We start from the raw sequence: 25,298 nt of genomic DNA, 5'->3' as shown, positions 1-25,298 counted from the left end.
GGTAAGTGGGGTACCGTCCGTGTGTAGTAACAATATCCCACCTACCGCACTGCTCCTCTGTCTGAGGTAAGCTTCTAGGTGCATCACTGGGCAACATGGATTGTTTTGTGCCCTGTGAAGTACCACCCCCTCACCCCGAGCTTCCTGATCGTTTTTTGATTTTTTTAATGGTTAGTAGCAAAGCGTCACCCTGTATCTTCACGTGCTCCAGTAGGAGCCCACCCTGTACATCCAACTTGTTGCGTGCCACCAATTCCCCTACTCTGAATGCCCCATAGAAAGCTAATGCAAAGGCAGCTCTGAATAGTAATGTCTCCCCTATTGAACTGCAGATGGCGCCCAATGCCGTTAGCAAAGCATTCAGCCGCTCCAAACTAATCGGCTGCCTGGTGTCAGGAGTAACCCTGGGCGTAGTTCGCGAAGTAGCACTTCGCGAAGCTACGCAAAGTGCACTTCACTCTACGCGTAGCATTTCGCGAACTGCGTAGTACCTTGTTCGCACTGTGCCAGATGTCGTTTTCAATGATTGCACAGTGCGGACAAGCACCGGCACTGTGCAATCATTGAAAATGGCATCTTGCACAGTGCGAGCTGTAGTTTTCTGCTGCTCGAGTAGATTTTTACTCGAGCAGCAGCTTTCTCAACGCAAACTGGTAGATTCTCATCGCGAGCGGTTGCGAGCATACGCGACCACTCGCAATGAGAAACCTGACCTCCTCGCGTTGGGAATCTCGCCGGGAGGTTTATTTTCCATGCTCGCGATCGCCAACTTGATGTTGCTGATCGCGAACAAGGAAAAAGTCTCGCCGGGATGTCATTTTGCTTGCTCGCGGTTGCCAACTTGACGTTGAGAACCGCGAGCAAGCAAAAAATTACCGCAGCACTACGCAACACTACGCTACGCGTGTTCGCACTGTGCTACGTGCAATTCGCGAAGTAGCGCGAACTTCGCAAACTACGCGAGCATAGCGTAGTGCTTTGCCCAGGCTTAGTCAGGAGCAGCCGCCTGGATGCGTCGCCACCCCTTCAATGCCTTCCTTACAATGAAACTGTTCGTAGGGTCCTTTGTGTCCCTGATCTGTGCAAACAAAGAAACCGCTGCTACATTTCGCCTGGCTGCCGCCGCGGAGGACCCCTCCCTATTCCAGTTGTCTAAAAACAAGAGGAATGCCCTCGATGTATGCCAGCTATCTGCCCAGTCCTGCCCCAAAAAAGTGCAGTAAGACCAAAATGCCCCTTCGTAAGCTTTCCTGGTCCTGGGTGCTAGGCTTGCAGCCACGAGGTTCTGTAGTTGGGGGCACCAATCTGCCAAAGTACTTCCGGGAAGTGTGCTGGTGCTGTCACTGCAGATGGTAGATGTTCCCTGAAAACCTGCATCTTGAAGCGAGAGAGTGCATCAGCAGCATTATTCAGCACCCCCGGGACATGTTTAGCCTTAAACTGTATGTTCAGGTTCATACATAACAGCACTATCTCTTTCAACAGGCGGAGAATCATTTTGCACCTTGCCGCCTGTTGATTGATGCATTCGACTACTGTCATGTTATCCGACCAAAAAATCACCGATTGATTTTGCAGATGATGGGGCCAAACCGTCAATGCCACCCAAATGGGAAACAGTTCCAAGAAACCTATGTTGGCTGTTAAACCACTCTCGACCCACCTAGCCGGCCACTGTTGGGCCACCCACTGATTCCAGAGTATGGCACCAAATCCCACACTGCCCGCCGCGTCAGTCCATAAACCTAACTCAGCAGAAGTAGTGGGGGGACCGGGCCACACTACCCTGCCATTGAAACCCTCCAGAAATGCGATCCAAATCTGCATGTCCTGGCGAACCTCAAACAACAGTCTTGTGTGATGATATTTTTCGTGCAGGCCTGTCATGGCCTGTGATATGGAACGGGAGAATTTTCGTGCCATAGGTATTACCCGAAGCGCAAAGTTCAACTGTCCCACTGCCTGTTGCAGCTGGTGTAAGGTTACTTTATCTTTTGACAGACACTTTTGCAATGCTACACGAAATGTCATTATTTTTTGTTCAGGTAACCTAAAACACCCTTGTACTGAGTCCAATTCAATGCCTAAAAATTCAATTGTGGTTGCTGGCCCCACTGTCTTCCCTGGTGCCAGAGGGACCCCAAATGTACGCATGAGCACACAAAATTCCTCCAATGCCCCTGCGCATTCCCGGGAGCCCGCCGACCCCAGAAAGAGAAAGTCATCAAGATAATGCATGACAAATTGGTGTCCAGTCGCCTGCCTGAAAACCCATTCCAAAAATGAACTAAATTTCTCAAAGTAAGCAGAGGAAACAGAACAACCCATGGGCATGCACCTATCCATGTAGAATTTGCCTTGAAATGAAAAACCTAACAGGTGATGATCTAAAGGATGAACCGGCAGCAGCCGGAATGCAGATTCAACATCCGATTTGGCTAGCAAGGCCCCTGGTCCCAAAACCCTTAACATCTCGACCGCCTGGTCAAAGGAAGCATATTTCATACTGCAGAGTTCCTCATTGATGGCGTCATTCAATGAATTGCCTCTAGGGCTGATAGATTATGAATCAACCTGAACTCCCCCTCTTCCTTCTTTGGGACCACCCACAGGGGGGAGCAGACAAAGATTGGCACAGGGACGAAGTCAAATGGACCCGCTATTCTACCCAGGCGCAATTCCTTATTAATTTTTTGTGCTGCCACCACTGGGTTTGATCTTACCGACAGCTGATTCTTGCACTCTGGTGTCCCTGTGTAATTCCCAACTGGGATCCTGAAACCATACAAAAACCCCTCCTGTAACATCCTAGCTGTGGCATGATCTGGGTACCTATTTAACCAGGGAGTCATAGCAAAAACGTCAATGGGTGAATGCGTTACCTTTTTTCCTTTTTCCTTATTCTTGTTTCTTCCTCCCTCTATTTCCTGAAGAGGCATTCCCTTTTTTAAGGCATTTTGACTCTGGGTGAGAGTGGTGGTTACATATGGAGCATGCGTGCCTGAATTTACAAGTGCCTTGGGCTCTGGTGCATGACTTTCTATTGAAATCCCAGCATACTCCTTTTCGCCCTCCCCCATTCCCTGTACCCGGGGCCTTGCCCCCGGTTTGTGTTGGCCGAAAGGACTGAGGTGGCTGAGAAGTATGACCCTTGCCCCAATTATGACCTGCATTGCCCGGCTGCCCTGGGCCAAACTGGTCAAACCATGAGATAGAGTCCACCCAGTCCCATGTGAGTGAAGGGTCAAATTATTTTGCCTTCCTGAAATTCATGTCGTATTCTTTCCAACCTACGCCACCATATTTATCATGGGTCATCGTTACCCTGCTCTGGTAACACGCCATTTCTGCTTGCAGATTAGGTGAACGTTCAGCTATTATGGCCATAAACACTGAAAAAGCCCTTATCCAATTGGTCAATGTCACCTCCACCCTGAATCTTGACATTTCTACCCGCCACTCACTGGGAAGCATCCAATCTTTTTGCCTCTTAGCATACTCCATTTCCCTGTTGTCAACAAGTAAAGAATACATATTGACATACGCACCAGACCAAATCAATTCACTCACTTCGCGTGTTACATGCCGTGCTAAATTTTCCCTCCTGGAGGGTAGCACCCCCGCGCCCAACAATGGCAATGCCAGCTCCTTACCTATTGCCCCAACTCCCGCTGGCTCCGCCGTCTTGTCTTTTCCACTGTCGCTCTCCTACAGCGCTGGTTGGGGTTGACTGGCCTTATTCGCGCCTGGGCTCGGCTCCCCGCTCGGGGCATCCATAATCCTCGTCACCATTCTTTTTGCCTCTGCCAGTGGGTCCTCCCCTACTTCTTTGGCGCCCACGGAATGTGTAACATCCCCCCTTTCCTAACCCAGGAAGGACTGCCGCTATCTGTGAAGCTAATTCCGGCGGGACTTACCCACCCCCTGCTGGCGCTAAAACCGGGACCGGGGCACCAGGGTTCAGGACCGGAACACTTGGGCATGATGTGGGCAAATCTGGTATCACAGTTGGTACCACCGGGTCAGCTGCTGGAGGCACCGGAATTGGTGCAGGTACTGGCACAGGGGTCACCGGGACATTTGGCGCTACATCAGGAATTACTATAGGGCTCTCAGGTGTAACCGGAAGACCAGAGGGACCACCCCCATCCGGTGTCTCTAAAGGTTGCCCTGTTTTTGGGTCCTGATTCTTCCCCTTCTTGCTTCTAAGCCGCTTGGGGAGTGCTTCTAGTTCCCCCCCTGGGCTTTGGGGGCACTATTGTCCGCTTGGGCCTGCCTGATGGCCCACCCTGATCCTCCACTTTCTGTCTGAGCTCCGCTAAGCTGTGCCCCATTTGCTCTACCTTTCCCCATCTCCTATCCATTGTTGCCATCCTGCGCATCATAGCTTCCAGCATGTGCTCCATGCGGGAACGCTTGGCCCCCCGTTTACCAGACATGTTTTTCCTGAGCCACAAAATGTCAGATAACCCACACACTGATCGATAAATACCCTGCGAGTACAATGCTATTCGTCACTTTACCGGGACCCAACAGGCCCTTACCTTACGTTGGGAGTACACAAGCTGGCCGTAAGCACCACGCAACCGGGACCGCACCACACCAGCTAAGCTGGGCGGTAGGCGAGCGAACTCTTAGCCCCGCGGCCCACAGAAGCAGTGAAGTGCAGGCCTGCCTGTGCACCCTCCCTGCGACACCGTCAGTCTCACCTTCTTGTCTGGCGTGATGCGCGCACCCCCTCAGTATTCCTACGGTGAAAATCAAGTTAGCATATGTATTAAACCACAGTTTAACTTTAATGCCCTCTATTCTTTTCTGGCGTTGTGAATAACTTACACTGCCCCCTGGGACTTAAGGTGCTGGCTGGCCACACAGGGACAAGAACCCTGAATCCCCAGACCTTATCTATTATTCCCAAGTGACGAGTTGCACACCTTAAAAGAGATCAAACTGAACAGAATCAATGGGAATTGAACCTGTAACCTTGAGAATAAGAGTTGCAGAACTTAACTATTAGGCCACAGTGACTCTCTATTCAGTCAAATCCGCACCACAATTTCTAAACCCCAGCGCTCTAGCTGAACGGAATCGACGATCATTTACCATGCACCCTTTTAAAAAACGATCTCCTGAACAGTATCAATGGGAATCGAACCGGTAACCTTGAGAGTAAGAGTCTCAGACCTTAACCGTTAGGCCACAGTGACTCTCAATACATGCGTCGGTCCGCTCCTGCTCAGTACCTTATCAGCGCGTGCGTGTTCCTTACACCAAAACCCCCGGGGCTCCCTGGCCGTCGATCCGATAAATTGCCGCTCGGCGCCGCTCGGCGCCGCTCCCTCGCTGATGATTCTCCCGCACGCAGTCGCTGCCCACGTTTGGAATCCTCCGTAGGGAAAACGCCTCCGAGCCGCCTGCTTCATCCTCGTCAGGTGTCCGGCTGTGTCTATGAAACCGGAACCGCCGTCGAAAACATGAAGACCTGTAAGATAAAAAACAAACAAAGATTAGCAGCCTCCTAGAGACTGCGTGCAGTATGCCTGAGAGCGCGGGATAAAGAGTCCGAGTCCCGCGCTCCCCGGCCTTTTATTACTATTACTGGGGGCAGGCCGGTTCTAACCGGCCTGCCCCCTGCCCCCCTCTCGACCCGGAAGCGCCTTAATCGCTTCCGGGCCGAGGGATCGACCCCGCCAGCCAATCTCCGCCGCGACGCGTCCACCGCGGTGGAGCGCGCCGGGCCGGGAGAGCAGGTGAAGGGGGGGAGGGGGTCGGTGGCCCGCCATATTTGCGGCAGGGCCGATACCGGCCCCGCCTTTCTTGAACGGAGCAGGGAGCGGTGATGTTCCATATCCTTGCGTGCCTGAACGGACAAGGCCTGTTGCCCTGGACAAAGACTGCCGCAACAGCCATGTAAACGGCGTGTGATGTGGGTATATTCCTGGCTGTGTACATCCCTAAATTAGTTAGCTTGCGAGAAGTTGTCCACAACGATGCATGCCATGCACAGACATTCAGTGGTACTCGATGCACGCCATGCACAGACATTCAGTGGCACTCGATGCACGCCATGCTCAAACATTTAGTGGCGCTCGATGCACGCCATGCACAGACATTCAGTGGCGCTCGATGCACGCCATGCACAGACATTCAGTGCTACTCGATGCACGCCATGCACAGACATTCAGTGGCGCTCGATGCACGCCATGCACAGACATTCAGTGGCGCTCGATGCACGCAGACACTGCAGTCTCTGCATGCAAATCAAGCTGGCAGCGACCTGCAGTTCCTACAGGGGAGGAGGTAAAACAGCTGATGGGCTGAAATGATCAAGAAATCAGACACTGCCTATAAAAGCGGAAAATGACACTTTTTATATTTGGATAGCTTGTTTCAAACCCTTATTACAGCGCATAAAGCAAAATCGATATTTGTGAGTATTAGATAACTAAAATACATTTTGGAAACGGTTCAATGCTTCATGGCAATGACGACTATGGAGTTTGTAAAACAGATTTCAAGATTAAATCGGTAGTGGCCGATCTGTTTGTAATCCGAAGGAAACCACGGATTGAGTCTTTCCACTTTCCGTGGTCGGTGGGAGTATCTTGTGTGTTGTAGCAGCGGAACCACATTTTTGCGATGAAAGGAAGCCACGCCGGCATGATATAAAATATTTTCATAATATTATAAGCACACTTTTTTTCCTTATCATGCTTTATGCAGATGCTGTATGGCGCCAGAAAGGAAGATTTTAAGTTACGACCATGATTGACCCAACATTCCAACTGTTCGGGTTGGAATATTAAATTGCTCTTAAACTGAGATCTAATAAAAAAACGACAGTTTGCTGTAATGATGGACACTAGTGAGCTATTTCTCAGGTTACACAGATGGAAGGAAGACACCAGTACACCCTTTCAGTGTCACACAGGGCTTTAAGTGGGCCGGGTCTCACCGGTGCTGAGTACCGGCAGTTTTTTAGAGGGGACCTCGAAACGGGTCTCTATCGGGCTGTGTTTTGTGCCCTGGCACAGGCGCTCCGTTTTTTCCGGACTGCAGTGTCAGCAGGCACATTGCTGTGCGCTTGCTCACACTGCTCACTTCTCACTAGTGGAGGTTACGGCATGACGTCGTGCCAGGTGAGCGTTGTAGGGGGAAGTGAAATCCTTTAAAGAGAGTCAATTTCTCTCTGGATTTCCCTTCTCTTTTTGAAACTCGGGAGCAGCAACATTTTCGTGGTGTCACCAGGGCTTTAAGTGGAAGCTTTTTCAATATTATATACAAGCCATAGTTGCTGCTTATTTATCGTATGCAACCGACAACCATTGACAAAGCTAATAGTTCTGAATCGTTGTAGGTATGATGTTACCTGTTGTATTATATATCTGGATGCAATGACAGAATCCGCAAAATACAAGTCTGGCGGCACACTTTGCTAAGCACAGATTTTTAGCTTGTGTATTAACCCACGCCCTTCATTACATTGGCCACGCCCCTTTGAGAGACACCCCCCCCCCCCCAGTTTATTCATCCCAGTTAATGCCCTGGTGTTACACAACTCTCAGTGATGCCTTGTGCAACAGAGCTGTTTCTCATTTTTGCACAACTCTTAGTAGTGCATGATCGCTCAGACTACACAGCTCTTCCATCAGATTGGTGCCAGTCCTGCGTAAGGTATTCTACACATGTGACTAACTTTCCCCAACCCTAACGGCCTGGTCAAGGACTAGCTTATAACCAAAGGAAACACAAAGGGTGCTGTCTTGAGAACTTTGGAGCAAGATGTCTCCATCAGCTGAGCATGTTTTTCACACTCCTGCCATGTCACAACACACCTGCTCAGGAGAGTGAGGATAGTTCATACACAATAGGATTTCATTCTTAGGGCCAGATGTACTAAAGTTCCCGTTTGCGTTTCTCAAATAGGGACTCCGAAGGAATCGCTATTTAAGATATGCAAAAGGATATGTACCAAATTTGCGATTCCTTAATAGCGATTCCCACAGATTAGGAATCGCTATTAGGGAATTGAAAATAGGAAATGCCATTGCATTTACACCTATGGGCGAAATAGGAAACGGGTTGCATTTCCAAAATTCCCTAAGGGCATATGTACACTTCATGTCACAATAAAAATAAGCATTTTTAATGCATTTTTTATTTTGCCCATGGTTACCATCAACTTGAAATTGATGGTAAATGCATTTCCTAAATGCCCAATTCATGCTTTGTACATGTGCTTTAGGAATCCAAATAGGTAATCCTTATTTGCGATTCCTAAATCAGTCGCAATTTGCAATTTCTACAGTATGAAATTGAAAGTTGCGACCGGTTTTTGGCATTTGTACATCTGAAAAGTCCATTATGCATTTCTTAATGGGGCGAAATAGCGATTCGGACCGTTAAGAAATGCTATATGGCTTCGTACAGCTGGGCTTTAATCTCTCTGCTGAAACGGTTAACAAGTCCTTGTGCATTATTCTGTCATCTAGCGGTTGAATCCATACATATTTTTAGAAAAAATATATAATTTACTGCAGTCGGGGTGAATTCCGATGTCACCGATCATAGCCCACAATGCCTCAGTTAGTGGTCACCATCTATTGTTTGCCGTCATACCTTCATCCTTGCTTATCAAAACAGTTGCCTCCACCTGCCTCTCATCCCACCTCCAGCCTATCCTAATTCTCCCTTACTTATGCTGGACAAGAACATGGCATCGCTATATCAGTAAGTATCTCTGGGTCATCAAGAAGCTAAAGAATTGGTAGAACACCACAGCTTGGTAGAGGTAAAAGGTTTAAGGTTGGAAAATTGCCTAAGAAATCATCTTTTTTTATTTTTAAGTTCCTAGTACTTTATTTTAAAGAAGCCTTTACATGAAATAAGGCAGGTGGCTATTAATCCTATATAAACAATATGAAAAGGCTAAACAGTTTCTTATGATTTGATGGACTTGATGAAGTTTTGATCCATAACAAGTGAAAAAATAGAAGCATCTCATCAAGAGGGCTATGGATATGCTTTGGCTAGAACATGTAATGTTTTAACTCTCAAAATTAATTCAGCATTCACAATTTTGGGTAGGGATAAATGTTGCTTTGTAAAATGTATTTTTAACATTTGTAATGTAATGCCACTCTGAAAACTGTGTTGAGGAATCTCTGAAAGAGTATTTACAGCCAACATTCTTGCTGTGATTTTTATGATGGAATTTTACTAGGCTGGGGGCTAAGTTGGACTTAATGAGATAAACATACTTATTCGTTTTCTGCCACCATTGACAAGTGTAGTACATTTGAGAGTAAAATTGCAGAAGACCTCATCAAGACCATGTGAAGTCACTGTTGAGTGCTGCCCAAGTTTCATCCAATCAAGAAGTAGGGACTTGCATGACGTGCCTTAGGGGGACCTATTCCATGTGCAACAAATCTAAGTGGCGGACTCTTTGCTTTCGTTTCAGGGTCTACCAGCACGGCCTTTTCAGACCACTGGCTGGTCAGACTTAGTGAGAGCAGCAAGAGGGGAAGCTTAGTGTCTGGAACTTCACCGATCTGCACCCCTTTGCCGACTGCCCCAGATTCTCCAGTTTTCCTCGATGTTCCTCCCAAGCCAGAAAAGGGTACGTTTTCTTCTGCTCTGATTTAGTTCTCTTAATTGTTTTGTACAGTTCAATCCTTCACTTGGCTTGCTGCATGTGGGCTGATTTTAATGAATAAATATCTAAATGGCGTACTGTCTAATTAGCTGAAACGGGTACTTAAATATGAAGATGTACTTGACTGCGTAATGTTTACTCGTGTATTGGTCATTTTTGCTATCTCGATATCTATAGCCAGTTTCAGCTGAAGTTTTTCTTAAGTGTAGGAAGCAGAGATGAAGGCGTAAGTAAGGTATGGGCACATCTGCTCCTCTAGCTCGAGTCATGGATTGATCTGGCTGGGGTACAGCATGCAGGAGTATTCTTTGTACAGATAAGCACGAGTTTGCAAAGGGAGTCTGACCCACATGCACAGCTGCATGCTGCACCTGCCTGTTCCCAATACATACATCTTTTCTTCCCGCTGTTCAGCAAGAGAACAAAAAAAGTTATAGATATAAATACGTAGCCAGCAATTTTTACTTTTACTCCTCTGATTTCCTTCTTTGCTATTTTCCACTTTTCATGACTCTTGCAAAGCTCATGATTGTTTAAATTTTCTCATTTTCTTTGGTCCCTCATCTCTGCTTCAGACTGGTGGCTTTCAGCCTCAGCCACTAAACTCCACCATTGGCATAAATAACTGGTCTCATGCGATGCCAATCAGTGGAATGAACTAAGTCGCTGCACCTGCCTCATTACTTGGGTCGTCCGTGTTGTAAACTGACTGCAATTGTTATGAATTGGGTTTTTTTCAGTCTCCTAATAAATGTTTTTTTTTTAATAGTCCTCAATTCTTTTCTCCTTGTAGTAACTATAGGAATTTGTATTTTACTTGTGCAGCAGACAGCTAGTGAAGATGCATCTGAAGGTACAACATAATAGTGTCCCACACTTGTCAGCCTCGAAGGCGATCTCTAAGTACTCTTAGAAGGACTACCGGGATAGCGTGGCTATTTACCTCATCTTCCGAAGGTGGGACCTTCCAGAAATGGGTTGTTTCATGGACCGAGCAGAGCAGCCAGGGGTACCAGATGCCTACCCTGCACTTTGGTATCGCTGGTGCCGACTTGCTCAAGAGTAACAGGGGTGAGAATAAAAAGTAAAGCTGTCTCAAAGAACCATAGATCCTTTTAATGGATTTCACTGGGTGACCATCCCATACATCCTCAGAAATAAATGGAAGAACATTGAGGGGTTAGGGCTAGAATGAGAAGTCAGCCATGGAGCAGTCAACCCTGTGATGTATTTTAGGTCCAAGTGGATGCGATGCCTCTTTAGCAGTCACTAGCGTGTTAATGCGTTGGCATCCATGGATCAGCTTGCATTCATTTGTACCGTAAAGTTCAAACAGTCTTCATCTTGGATGGCGTTGACCCTCATTCCTCCTTCGTTGTTTCTTAAGTGCTACCAGCATTGCCAGACGTGCATCTCCGCTCTCTCTTCCATGGGAGTTAAGCTGAACACGGAAAGTGATCTGGGTTTAGTTGTCACCCGCTCAGAGTAGGGTGGCCTGGCAGTTGCATTGAAGTGGGACCACGCTTGATCTGCATTCGCATGGTTCTTGTCTGGAGTGGCACAGAGAGCAAGAAAAAACAATGGACTGGAATGTGGCCCAGAGTAATTGTAAGCATTAGAGGCTAATTCAAGCATTCAAGCAGGGCCAGCGGACTCGATAATTCTCGCCTCGGTGCCTACTCTAACCAGGGATCACACTCTGCAACTCTGGGCATTAGCTTGCCTCATCTCCACAATGGCCCCCCACATTCATCGGGGATGCCTGGTTTCACCTTGGAGATACCCATGAGGGACCATCTCACAGGGATAGCCAGGACGGGTTCCCCAGCGGTCTACAGCGCCATGACACCTCGGCAGCAGTGCGCTTTACAAAAAACACATACATTTACAAAAAACACATACATTCCATACATTGCCTTTTTGTTTTCCTCATTGCATGAGGACATCTTTGTGCTGGATGGAGGGAGCACTTTGCTTATGCCGTCCCTGCTCTTCCGCTTTATTTTACAAAGTTCAGAAAGGGCCAGGGTCTTTAGAGTGCCTTATATGAGCGGCAGATTGTATTACGCTGCTTTTTTTAAGGCACAAGGAGCTAAAGTGATTGCCCAGATCATGGGCGAGTTGGGCCCAGGGCGCCAATATTCTGAGGGGTGCATAGAGCTGTTTGCATTAAGGTTATGCCAACAGCAGTGCCCTTATCTTGCTCCAGCCTGGTCCTTGTCCCTGCCTGTTCGTTTCTGTCTGATGTTTTAGTGGTTTTAGTCCTTCATTATCATATGGTGGGAGGTATTTTTAACACCCATGTAGCCCCTTCCTTGTCGTCCCTTCACCCTCTGACCCCCGCTGGCACACATCCACAAAACCATCATCAGGGTGAGTCAGTTCAGCTATCGACGATTTAGATGAGCTGGGGGAGGTCAGGGGATGTTTGTGTTCAGGGGTCAGTCCCTGCCAGGTACTGACCAGTGAACTCAAAAGGGACCCCCTGCTGCCTCATTTATTTCACTGCCAACAGCAAGGGTGCCAATTTTCTCTCCGCCCACGCCCAGGGTGCTATCTTAGGAAAGGCCGGCTCTGGCCCAGCATCACAGGTTGTGGTGCCAAGGCCGGGTTTTATCTGAAGCCTTGCTCCCCAGGTCCAAGGTCAGCCACTCTAGCCGTTAGGCTACTTCTCCTCCCCAGGTAGAGTTAATCATGTTGGATTCTGGGTCCTCTTTACGGATATATTGAATTTAATTTATTTCGTAAATGTTCGATCTGGTGGGGTTCCCATCTGTCTTCTTTGTCTTCAAGATGAGGTGCAGAGGAAGATGTTTTTTTCCCGACAGCAATGTCTAGTTCTTCCCCTCGCCATTTATTCGCTTAACTTGGAGGCCTGGCAGATAATGAAACGAGTTTATGGCCAGTGGGGACACCCTTCAGGCTGTTAGTAAGCACTCCAGGTGGACGGAACATGAGTACAGGTGGCTCGGGGTTTGAGCATTCTCCTGAAATCGTCACCGTGCGATGCGTTTGTCCTTTCTTTCCTTGTAGATCTTATTTAACCATCATTGAGGCTCGTAAAAGTTACAAAATATTGCCTGTAATTGTCACTTTCAGGCAGGGAGGCCCATCAGTGTTATGGTGTGCGCATTTTTCTTTCTGTTTCGGTCCATTTACATCTATGACAAGCAGGACACCGGAAGGGGTGCCCTGGAGGACGGGTTTCCTTGCCACGCATAGTTAAGTGCATGCTCTTTCCTCTTGCAAAGTTACTGTGTTTTTCACGGCCACGGGATCCTGAGGACCTGTTCGATTCTTTCTGGCTGAGCTGCTCTCGAGTTCATTCCCAGCCCCTTTTCTGCGATCATAGAAGTGGGAGAGGGGCAGGGCAGGGGCTCTGCCTTTTCCTCTTTTAAACTTCACTGTGCAAAGAGGATCCTGTGCGGATGCTAGAACGCCCTGGGAGCCGGAAGAAAAGAGGACTACGGAATCTTGTTACTGTCAGTTATATTGCTTCACTCTTGGATCCTTTAGCAAAGGAGGTGGTGGTAACTGTCTACTATCTCTAAGTTCATTATTTCATGTGTCTGTGTTGTACCTAAAGAGCAAGATTTTTTTGGGGTTCTTTTGCATGTACTGATTTAGGATATCTCTGTTACAGATGGTGTTAATGATTTTCAAACTTATCATCATGCAGGAACTATATTTGTAAATGCATAGTCTGTTACAGAGAGGCCTTTCCTAGCACATTGAGAGGAGTAGTGTAAACTCTAGTGCAGACAGTGGTAAAATGTAGCACAGACAAATAGGTCTGTTGAAAAATCATCGTTATATCCTCATGTGATTTTAACTCGTTCATTCTCAATGGCCAACTCTTGCCAGTCTTGTGTTATCTGGCTTGTGTTCGGTTTGGGGTTCATCTGCTAGTTGTGCCACAGGTAAGACCGTTACAACATTGCTGGTCCGTGTAAAGTGTTCACATACTGCTCAGTACAACACAAAAAAGATCACTTGAGGGTTTTTAGGTAATCAAAGACCTAATGTTTATTAGAAGCTTACTTTGGAGTGTGGGTCATCAAAAGATTTTTGAGAGGTCGTTTCACCCTCAACTTATCGAGGCATGCTTCATCATTTGATGACCTCTCACACCGGGGTAGGAACAATGCCACCCGACGGACTCGACCAGAGGAAGCTAGTCTCCCCCTGGAAGGTCTTATAAATCTATGGTCAGAACAAAGCACTTGGTCCTGCTTTTTGTGGACAAGAAAAAGGATTTTAAAATATACCTAAGGTATACTTGAGGGATTCCTTTATTTGGTGAGTACCTCTGGTATGTTTAAAAACATTAGAAAGGTGTCGGTCAGCTAGTGATTAGCAATGAATCACCTGCCCTTAAATGAAGATATTATCATCCTGTTTCCACCACTAATCCAGCCTAACAGGGTCTCTGGTTAGGGTAATTGTTATGGTATACATTCAAGCCATGTTACATGGGTAAAAGCTGTAACCCTACCAGTCCCTCTGCTTATCTCTCTCTCTCTCTTTTTTTCTCACTCTTCTCTCTCTCTCTCCCCTGTATGTGGGAGTGGAGAATTCTGAATGTCATGCAACCCTGAACCATCCTGGGATACCACATCATCCCTCCAACTCTCCTGCACATCATTCTGGGACAATCCAATATGGTGCTGTTATGTTTTCTCTGTGAAGAGCTTCTCTGACTAGCTCAGCTCCACCCCTAGCGGACATCACTGCCAAATGACTTCCCACCAAAACTTCAAGTGGCAGCCCCTCCTGTGTTGGCTCCAGATATCTGGGCTTCCTCCTTTGTTCAGTGGACCTTGACTTGACAGAGTACAGGTGCAGTGAAGCAGCTAATTATCAGATGCAAATTTCCCCATGCCCATTTCATCTCTCAAGAACCAGGCCTATCACTGATAATTGCGTCTTTTGTGTGCTGAGGCTTATGGTCCCCCAGCTAGAGAGCAGAGTAATCAACTTGGCCCAGCAGACAGAACAAAAGCCTGGAATCTGATTGAGCTGAGCCAGAGCAATAGGACAATTCTTGACGTCCCATAAGATGTATATGTATGTTATTGGACTGCAAAATCAAACTGTGTGCATGTTTTACCCCAGTGTGACACCTCACTAGACTATGTAGGCCTACGTGGAGGTAAACTTTAAGGCAGATTTCACCAATATGTATAATACAGTGAAAGCACTGCAGCTTTTCCAGTAAACCCTACTGACCATCTATAAATGCTGACTAATAATATAAGGTCTACCCCAGGATAGCACCTATCGTTGCACAGTACCTTCTGCACCAGTCTACCTGTGTGCAACTACTGTGCTGCATAAGACGGCAGCTCAAACCTGCAGCCTGCACAGGTGTGTACACACATGTTCACATATAACCAACCTAGTGCCCTTTACCCTAGCTACACGGCCCTTAAAAAGCCGATACTGGCAGTAAACACGTTCGGTTCAATTACCATGAAGTGACTGTGAGTGATAATCAGGTGGTGACACTTACCCACAATAAAGGTCAAAACAAAACAGGTGCTCAAAAACGAAAAATCCTGGTGGACTAAGTGGGCGAAACCCATATACAACAAAGATTTATGCACCAGTATAAATAACACCGCCTCAGGTTTTGGTAGTTCCATTAGTGCTTATCCTTTCAGTGGGTAATGTGGTGCTTCCAATATGCATTAACTGCATTTCTCTTTCAAGCATGGCAAGTTCATTCTACAGGACGATCCGGTGTTTGTTGGGAAAAATGTTGATATGATGTAACTTTATTACACTGGCCATGGTGCTTGTAATGTGCATATGCTCATAAAGGGTATCATATTCTCTGGTGCTGAAGTACAGTTTTGATATTTAATATATTTTTCCTTCTCTTAAGTTCTATTAAGTTTTTGAATCTGTCTATTAAGGCCTTGAGACTTTCATTTCCTTGGGTAAAGACTGTTCTATATCAAAAGTCACAGGCTACTGCAACTGTGAGTGATTAATCTTGGTAGCTTTTTGTTGGACTCTGTATATCTACCTGACTGTGTGACCTTAAGAACTGGCCGCAATATTCCCATTGAAACCTCCCTGGTTGTTGAAAAAGTTGAAACATAGCTGTCCCATTCAAATAGGTTAGACCAGGGTTCTCCAACCTTTTGTGTAATAAGAGCTATTTGTTATACGAAAATCATCACAAGCTACTAATATTATTAGTGTTGTAACAGTGACCACACCAGACAAGATTACCAAAGTGACCAACATGTCCAAGTTTACCAGCAGTGATCACCTCAGTGCATCAGGAGGGTTGCCAGCAGTATTTTCAAAAAGGCTTTGTCAATGGAATGCCTAAATGTAGGTAATACATGACCGCCATAGTGCCCATGGCACAAAAGTCATCATATTAGTAAAAAGTCTACACACGTGATTTATCACTCAAAATCACCTTTAGATATATTTTGAAAATTCAACTATTCTTCTCCAAATATTTACTTATGAGTTCTGAAAAAACACAAATTTTCATGTTGGAATACACAGTTTTGTCATACATATGTTAATTTAACCAAGCAATAGTTCCAATTTAGCAGAATGGGATGCACACAGGAGAGCTTCTGACTGGTAGCCGGAGAGCTACTTGTATCTCATGATCTACTCGTTGTAGACCCCTTGGTTAGACATATTCCTGTGCAGCTAAGCTGTGCGCCTTTGCTCCCCTTCTCTCTCTCTCTGTCCTTGCCATACTCTGCACACAATAGGTTTCAGTGTAAGTTAGACCCAAAAAGCCTGTTCTGTGTAATACTTGCCTATGCTGTCTATTTTGCAAAGCACTTCTGGTTTTGCTTCTCAGAGGTATTACTCTATAATTCAAGTTCATAAGAAACAACAATTTTATGCGGCTGCAATAGTGTACCTTGAAAACAAGTGTGGCTGGTGGTTGTATTACGATAATCAGGGAGTATTAAACAGTCCAAAGCATCATTCTAATCCTTTTACCAATGTGACTTTCATTGCAGTTTATTGTGGCAGACCGCTTTACCAATAGATGGCTTGTTGGAGGCAGCAATACGTTAAATTGGATAAAAACCTTGTGGGCTATACTTTATCTGCATTACCCTCAAAAATAAAATGTAAAGTAGGGGCTATTTTGATGCTGATAATGCAATGTCTATTTTCTCTTTCAGGAGGATTTGAATCCAGACCATTGGTGCGAAGCATCCAAGGGCGAAGCCTCAGCATGAAGGCTCCATCCGGATCAAAAGGAAGGCCCAGTCTCACCAAGGCAATGCCCTTACGTTGGTCCTTTGGATCCAAGGAGCGGCCACAGTGCGTGTCTGGGGAGCTGGTTGAGTATCTCGAGTCAGGCCGCAGACCCAGGTATACCAATGAATCGATTGTCCCCTTGATGACTGGAACGAATAGCCCTGAAAATGGACGTCTACCAATGGATTCCGAGCCAAAGTCTGCAGCTTCCATGAAGGACCATGGCTTAGGCAGGGCCTGCGGGAGCTCAAGGACTGCTGATGGCACAAACCCTGTTGAGAGCAGAGCCAGTCGAACTCCTGTCCCTGAAAAGTCAAATACCCTAAAACGAAACAGCAAACCAAAGGAAGATGCCACTCTGCAAAAGAAGAACTCCAAGACTCTGCCAACGAATATTGTGCCATCGACAAAAGTGGAGGAACCTGTTCAGCCAAAAAGCAATGTAAATAAACCAAGCTCTAATGGAGGCAGTTGTTTGGGTCTGAACTTATCACCCGCGAACAGCTTTCTGAGAGTAAGGGTATTGTCAGACAAGAATCGAGATATCGACCAAAGAACATCTGTCAAGGCAGGGTCCAGTGGGAGATCAAAAACACCTGAGGGAGAGAAGCAACATGAAGGACGCTTCTCACTGTTGAGGAACAGCTTCTTAAGAAAGGATGCCAAGAAGCCCTCTGTTACTGAGAAACCCAACGTATCGGAGGTATCTACATCATCAAGGGTTTCCTTGTCCAATGGCACCCCGATTCTTCTAAGTGATCGAAGGACGACTGGCACACTCCCACGTGGGTTCAAGGAGAGCCAATCCAATGGCCGGCTGAGCAGGTCGGAAATAGAGATCAAACGATCCCAAAGTGCCTCCAATGTCCAGAGCAAGACAGATGGCTCTCTCAAGAGGTCAGCATCTCTCCATAAGAATGGAAGCACATTCCACCAGCAGAGTAGGGGCACACCATCAGAGAAGAGCTCTTCCGGCACTTTGCAGCGAATGAGATACCACACGTCATCCCTGGGAAGAAAGAAAAATGTGCCAGAATCCAGCTTTTAGGACAAATTGATAAGACTGATGAATATAAATGTGTCATGTAAAGGGAAGCAGGTGGGTGCCGGACTACTGGTTGGCATTCACATTTACAGTAGTAATCGGAAAGCCTCCTGCTCCTAATTGGCAGGCTATGTTGTAATTGAGAAGATCACATCTCCCTGTGCCTCCAGTATTGAACTGTAATTTTATATATGGTAATGTTGGTGGTACCTCATTGAAGCACTATGTGAAGATAAGAGAGGTGCCTGATAAAGAAACAGTCGGTGTTTTCAGCCTTAAGAGTGAGGTTGGGCACGATGAGTGGCCAAATCATCTGCAAGTACCTGGGCCAATTTCTTTTCAGCACAAGCTGAAAGGCAAAATGGAGCGCAGAAGTGCACACTTGATGCTAGAAGGGTCGAAAGGGAATTTCTAGGGGGGTTGATGATGAGAACGTTTTGCAAAATGTTGACCGTATAGGTTTTGACGTTCTGCTATCGCTTCAGAATCTTGGGGACCCCATTGCCAGGAGAAAAAGACTTGCATGAAAAAATACCAGAAGTCATTGTGAATGAAGCCATCCCTGAGTGGCAACACTGCTAGACAAAATATGCAGCAGAGCCACTTGGGTCTGGAGCATATTTTGACCAGATGGCCTGTCTTGTCTTGATGGTATCTTCCTTACAGGCGCCAAGGACCCTTGAGTCAAAATGCAGAAAGGTTTATTGCATTATTAAGAAACTGGAGTAAAGCCTGAGGCATGAATTCCAAAGTTCCATGTGAGCCGTTGCCTCTTAGAGTGGGCAGCAGTTGGGAATAGCTGCAGGCTGTTGATTCGATCAACCGTGGATCAAGTTGGAATTTGTCCAAATTTAAACATTTACAACATCGTGCATTGCATCAATGACCAAAATAAGGTTATGGAACAGGGCAAACATACACTGTTTCGGTTTGTGCTGTCAAAATAATAAGCTGAAGGCCCCATTATCATAAATTTGATCTGAGTCCTAATTGCAGTGGTCTGAAGCTTTTCGTAACCATGCATATCTCTTTAAAGTTATTTTTGTAACTGTAATGCTAGATGCCAGGAACATTTCAGAGAGTGTATCATGGAACCATCTTGGCTTCTGTGAATTCTGGCTGTGAACTGGGCACCACCAACTACAAAAGGCACCTTCTATTGATCTTCAGTGCCGTATCTTAGTAAGGGGCAACACCCTCAAACTCCCCAGGAAAGGGCAAAGGCGTGTTGAATCCCAAAGTATGTGGTCTGCATATGAGATCTCAGCAGATCTGTCTTTACAATTAAACCAAGCTCCCTGTCGCTACATACAAGGCCAGTACACCATACATCAAGCAATTAGACCTCATATCCAGCTAATTGGTGCTTGATCTCCTGCTGTGCACAATTAGATAAGATCATAAATTGTAAGGAGGAAACGTCATAGCAATAAAGTCTTCTTCTGCATTGGTGCACGACGTATAGCCATCCTGCATTCTAGAGCTCTCCAGTCCGGATGGTGTATTTAAGAATCATGGCGACCACCAGACTTCTTTGCTGTGTACTCTTGGAAACCCATTGTGGTGGAACGACAACTTCCATTCCACCCAAGAAGAGCACAAATACACAGGGAAGAAGCACAATGTATTTTATTGTCACTGTATCAGACCGGTTTCCTTTTAGGCCGCCTTCTGTCTCGTGCACAGGTCTTGAATCGTGGTGGGGGTCAGTACGATAACCTTGGTCTTAGCTCACACATCGTCTGCTGGGGTGTTTCTTTCTAAAACATGACATGGTAGTTCAGTTGGTTGGCTGGATATCTCAGTTAATGGGTGAGATAGCTCATGTGATTAGACGGATAGCTCATGTAGTTAGATTTATGGGCAGAATGATGGAAAATAGCAATTTTAAGCTCATTCTGTACTGGTGGTAAGCCTAAATTCACTTAAACAATTCTTTACGGACAGCCTTTTCTAGGTGCATTATGGGACAAACACTCCTTGAATTACAGGATCGAATATAAAATAGCATTTTATATTTTAGCCTTCCTCAGGTTTCGAAACTGTGACCGGCATAAACCTTCCCCAGAGGTGTTAACCCACTGAGTTTGCCAGTTCATCCTAGTTTATCCCCCCTAGACTTCTGAACTAGGGGGATGGATTAAACAGTATTGAAAGTAATAAAATCTTTGGCCATTAAGTACAAATCGTGATTCACCCTTGTGGCCTCCCAAGTGAATTACCGAAGATTCTAAGGGGTGTTTTAATACACTAAACTATGGAACCCACCCCAGCTGACAGATTGCCTGCGGGATATTTCCCAGAGAACTGCAGAATTTGGGCTTATTTTTGTAGCTCATTCACCTGACTGAAATAAAGCGAATTTTATCCACAGATTTTTGACCCATTTCGGTAAAGTCAGCTATTCATCCTTCTGATGTATAAAATGAACATTTTGGACTGTGGGAAATCTAAGTGAGTGACTGCAAGGATCTGATGGGCACTCACATCAGCCCAACCCGCTCTCACTGCAATAACCCAGCGCCCACAGCTAATTTGTCTTTCTAATCAATATGCTTCCTCCCTAGTCCACTAGGATACAGGCATGTTTTTTTCTTTTCTTAAAATGTGGAGACCGATTTTATTGAAGATTAAGACAGAAGGTACTCCCTACTCTGTTCCCAGTAGCAGATGCAGTTTTGTTTTCGGAAGCCTGGTAGCATGTGGGAATGTTATCCTCCGACTGGCCTCTGTCAGTCATTCTAATCTAAACCCACAGCGTATCTCTGGGAGGCACGCCAAAAACAGAGCACTCTTGACATTTGAGGATTGTATTCAAAAACAAAAAAATTATCCCGATATGTTCACATCGTGACATTCTGGACGTGTGCAAAACTTTACCTTACATATGCATGCTTCCACATGGTTTGCCCCAAAACCTGTCCCTTTGAGCCATGGCTTGTCCCATACATTTTGAGAAAATTTTTCAAAATTCTAAGTTGTTTCGTGCTTAGCACAGACGTCACGCTTTCTTAAAGGACGATGTCGATTGTTCTAAGCAGGACAATACCCAGCACGTTACCCCCACGGCCGGGTCACCAGCAAGACCAGAAGCGCTTTTGCTTGAAGCCTGCACAACAGCTCAGTGAGTAAATGCATGTGCAACAGATGCAAGTCACAGGTTTGAATCCTAGGAAGGTAACTCTTTATGTTACGTGGGACAATGATAATCCATGTTACTTATAGCTCTGAGAAGACTGTGGCTGCGAGCTCTATATCAAGAAGCTGTGGTGTGTATTGTTAATGTGTGACAGCATCCTTGGAAAATGTCTTTGGAATGGATGCGGTAGCTCAGGGATCCACGGCTGAAGAAACAAACTGAAGACCCTGACATTTTCAGATTTCTGATGACCAAAAGCAATAAGAGATGTCCTTTGCTTCAGAGTGGTGATCAGCGCGGGAAGAAAACCGACCTATGTGAAAAGGAGGAGACTTTCGTAGAAAGGCTGAGTGGTGAGGAACATAATCAGTCACCTCCCCAGACATGCCTGACATGAGAATGACTGCCTTCTAGGAGGTTAGACCTCCTGGTATCATGAACCCTCCTGCAAATACCCTTCTAACTAAAAATAAAATGCTACTCCTGTGTCTGAATGAATATCAAAGAACTGCCCCATGTGTGTGGGGTGGAGAGAATTTCAGTGCTTAGTGTTTCTCGCCCTCTAAGGGGCGTGTGAGTGAATCTGATTGAAAAACACAGGACTCAATATTGGCAGCTAATAAGATTGACAATCATTTTTTCCCTGCGTCAAGTGCCTGCAGTGAATAGGAGTTGGTGCTATTATTGTATTGCTAACAGTCAAGGTTTGGGGGCTCCACTTCTGTGTGCAAACCAACTAACAAGATAAGCGTGTGCAATAACCGAATAGTTGTATCAGGACACAAATAGGGTGCACTAATCATTCCATCTGCTCCGACTGTCCTAACAAAGCACACCCCCATATGTTGTTCTTAATGACACTATATGATTGGTTGTCTGGTGTTGCTGTGTCATTGTCCAGGGGGGGGGAGGGTCACCAAACTGAGACGGTGCCTCGACAAACGTCAGATAGAGACATCTTGGAACCAGTGAGAACACCATAGAGGTATTTTTCTCTAGCATCAGATTTCTTCTTCTGTCATCTCTCCAGACATCATGGTGGAGAATTGAAGAAGATTCATAACATCTTTCTTGCTTTAAAAAAAAATAAAAAAAAATCTTATAGGCTTTATTAGACGGGGATATGGTTGCCACCCCCCCCCCCCCCACCCAATGCTGCTAATCAAGCATAACCAAACTGATTTTTTTATTTTTATTTTAAACAAGCTGCAATGATGGTGAGAAGACACCCAGAAAGCCATCTACTCTGGTGCCACCCTCAGACCCATTGTCCCTGTTGTCATGGGAGCATCTGTGGACAGTGCTGCTCAGGTGTGCTCTACATTACTCCAGCCCCTGCAGGCGTTCTGTTCAGTCTCTCTCTCCAGTCCTGACACGAAGGACGACTCTAGTATTTAGCAGGCTTTAATGAACACAGAGACAGGACACCAAGAACCAGGCAGCTGGGCTGGTCCTCTCCAACTGACCTCAACATCCTAATTCCCTAAATCCACACTGCTTAGGATATCAGATGGTTCCATGCCTACACAGAAACAAGAGATAGTTGCAACACATTCTTTGTAGTCCTTTTCACAGATTGTTAGACCCTTCATTTTGGGAATGCTTTTGACCAAAGTTATGGGCTTTGTTATTTGTGCCAGCGCATAAATACATTTTTTCTTCACCCTAGACTTTTGGTTTTAAATGGAGGCGATTCTGTTCAAGTTTGACAAGCTCTGCTGGAGGAAGACAGCTGGAAGTGGCTTGTGTGATGATTATATTCACTGGCCACCAACTTACGACAAGACAGGGTAGTTTATTTGTTAGATCTTTTTCACACAAAATCTTGACGTCGAAGTAAATGATGGGGAAGAGGGCACAGGAGACCTTAAGGCGATGCCCTCTGTGCCAACACTTTGTCATTGCCTTGCCACCAAGCCCTTCTAAATCACTGAGCTTTCTTGGACATCCAGTCTCCCACTGAATGCCGCAGTAGAGGGTTATTTAAGTTGGGGGCTCAAATCTCCAAACATTTAAAGCTGTTGCTTTTTGGCCTCATTTTATCCCCTCTAGCCTGCATTGCCAGTCGAAAGAACACAACACCAAAGCGGCATGATTGTAACAAAATACATCTAGCAAAACAACTTAAGACAGCCCGGTAAGTAAGGCACAGTCATTAACCCTTGTGCAACGAGAGAAATGACAAAGTCCTTTGCTTCACTCACTCATGTGGAAGCTACAACTAGCTCTTTATTAAGCCAGTAGAAACCATCACTAAGACTTTCTGCTCTTTTCTCTGTTTATTTTTATTTGAGCATTTACTTCTGCCTTTCACGTCAGTGAGCTGCATGCTCTAGTAATTGAGAAGCCATTTACCATTCTTCTGTATCAATAGGTATTCCTCACTCTAACCAAGCTTTTAAGCTTAAAACAAATTCTGACTTCTGTAAGAATCAGTTATTTTTGTGCCAATTTTCTTCCCATTGAATGAACTGGCCAAATTCAATTCTGAATAAAAAGAAACAAATCAAATGTTCATTACTTTTAAGAGCTACTCCTGGATGTGGCTAGTCAAACAGGAAGTCTGCCTCCCTGCAGGGCATCCCCAGTTAAACTGTTGTGCACCAGATTTTTCTAGCAAATTGTCCATTAGCCTTTACCAGATTAGCCGAGAGCTCACTCTTTTTGGGGGTGGAGGGGTGGGGGGGAAGGGAAGGGCGACTACCACCTGGTGTTGGAGCTGGTTCCAGCAAGCCCTTCTACTCTACCAAATGGGGTTACAAGTTTGGTTAAAAAGTAAACTATGTAGAGGGGCAGGAGGTGGCTACAAAAGGTCACTTTGCTTAGAGGAGCACAGAAGCATGTGCCTCCCTGTGTTGCATTGTCTGGACACAATTGTATAGACTCGGATTCAAAATTGAATTCCCAGATGAGCTGTCCACCTTCAGAAAGCATAGTGGTCTTTTGCATCATAGCCTGCCTCCTCCTACGACATAACATGCTACTCTATTCTAGTATATAGGAGAGCTAAAGTTACTTACCTGTAACTCAAGTTACTAGCAGCAAGCATCATGGGGCAGAGATGCACAGCATTATTGAAACCCTATCTACATCACAAGGGCATATTTTGGCACTTTATCCAAATAGGTGAAATGGATTACAAAAGTATGAGAGATTGTTTTAAGCATCCAACGATCCTTCATTCTGATATCCGAAGCCGCGTCAGCATGATGACATTTTCTTTACCCACAGGAAATGGTTTAATTGTCCTGCGTGAAAAACTGTTCCATAAATTTGAAATGAGCTAAAGTAAAAGATATTTTATTAAGTTAAAATCCCAAATTCTGCTCTACAATAAAAGTAAACAGGGTTTTTATACATACAATGTTTTGGTGAAATCTTTGAGTTAAACATATCTGAATATATTTTGGATATATATATATATACAGCTTTACTAAATTTTATGCCAAGATTCTTTATTAAACCTTGACCTTAATGAATGCTTTGGATTACAAAACTCCATAGTAGGAGTAAGAAATGAGGCCTCAATCCCTCTGCGAACAAGTATGGATAAGACAGGGTGGTGGAGGGATGTCTGTCTACCTAAAAAATGTACATGAAGGAAGGATTTAACTGAAGGATGAAGTCAAGAGTATTTATTATATGAGATATCAGAAACCTTTATGATAGAGTATGTGAAGAAGTGTTTTTAAAAGCAGCTATTTTGGTACGAGAAACACAAAAACAAAAAAAAATGTTTGTCTATGCAATAATGAATTTTTACTGATTTTTGTACTTTTGTTTGCTATTTTACTCAGTCCTCTTTTGCATATCTTTTTTTTTATTAAAGAAACAATTATCACTGAAAAACGTGTCAAGCTGTATTGTTTAAAAAAGAATGGCAACAGATTTGAATTAATTGGTTTGGACAATCTTTGCTGTCTCTATCAAGAGTGTTTGTAGGTACATTCATAATAAACAATATCAGTATTATAGTTCCAAACTGAGATGAGAAACAAATACCATCTAATATAATGTAGCACTGATGAACTGAATATCCATCATGACACACTACACTACTGTAGATGTTTGAATAATAATTTAAACTTCCGAACAAAGACATAAGCAGAAGCTGTAGATAGATATATTTAGCATTTTCAGTAGGTATTGTCCATTTGTAGGTAAATATACGAGACTCTGCTGATCCAAAGTTAGAGAATGATGAA

The 25,298-nt window shown here is 45.2% G+C and overlaps 1 protein-coding gene across 1 annotated transcript in view; it reads left to right on the top strand.

Annotated features, from left to right (window-relative positions):
• The window catches only part of USP43 (ubiquitin specific peptidase 43), a 920,725-nt gene extending 895,783 nt beyond the window's left edge, over positions 1-24,942 (top strand). Inside the window, exons 14-15 of the mRNA XM_085616819.1 lie at positions 9,464-9,622; positions 16,831-24,942. Of these exons, the coding sequence (XP_085472945.1) occupies positions 9,464-9,622; positions 16,831-17,957 (1,286 nt within the window). The 3' untranslated portion in view covers positions 17,958-24,942. The remainder of the gene's footprint in view (positions 1-9,463; positions 9,623-16,830) is intronic.
• Positions 24,943-25,298: the final 356 nt, after the last annotated feature.

The sequence above is a fragment of the Triturus cristatus genome, chromosome 7 (assembly GCF_964204655.1).
Source record: "Triturus cristatus chromosome 7, aTriCri1.1, whole genome shotgun sequence".
Classification (NCBI taxonomy): Eukaryota; Metazoa; Chordata; class Amphibia; order Caudata; family Salamandridae; genus Triturus; species Triturus cristatus.
The sequence above is the reverse complement of the archived record's forward strand: the minus strand, read 5'-3'. Positions and strand labels throughout refer to the sequence as shown.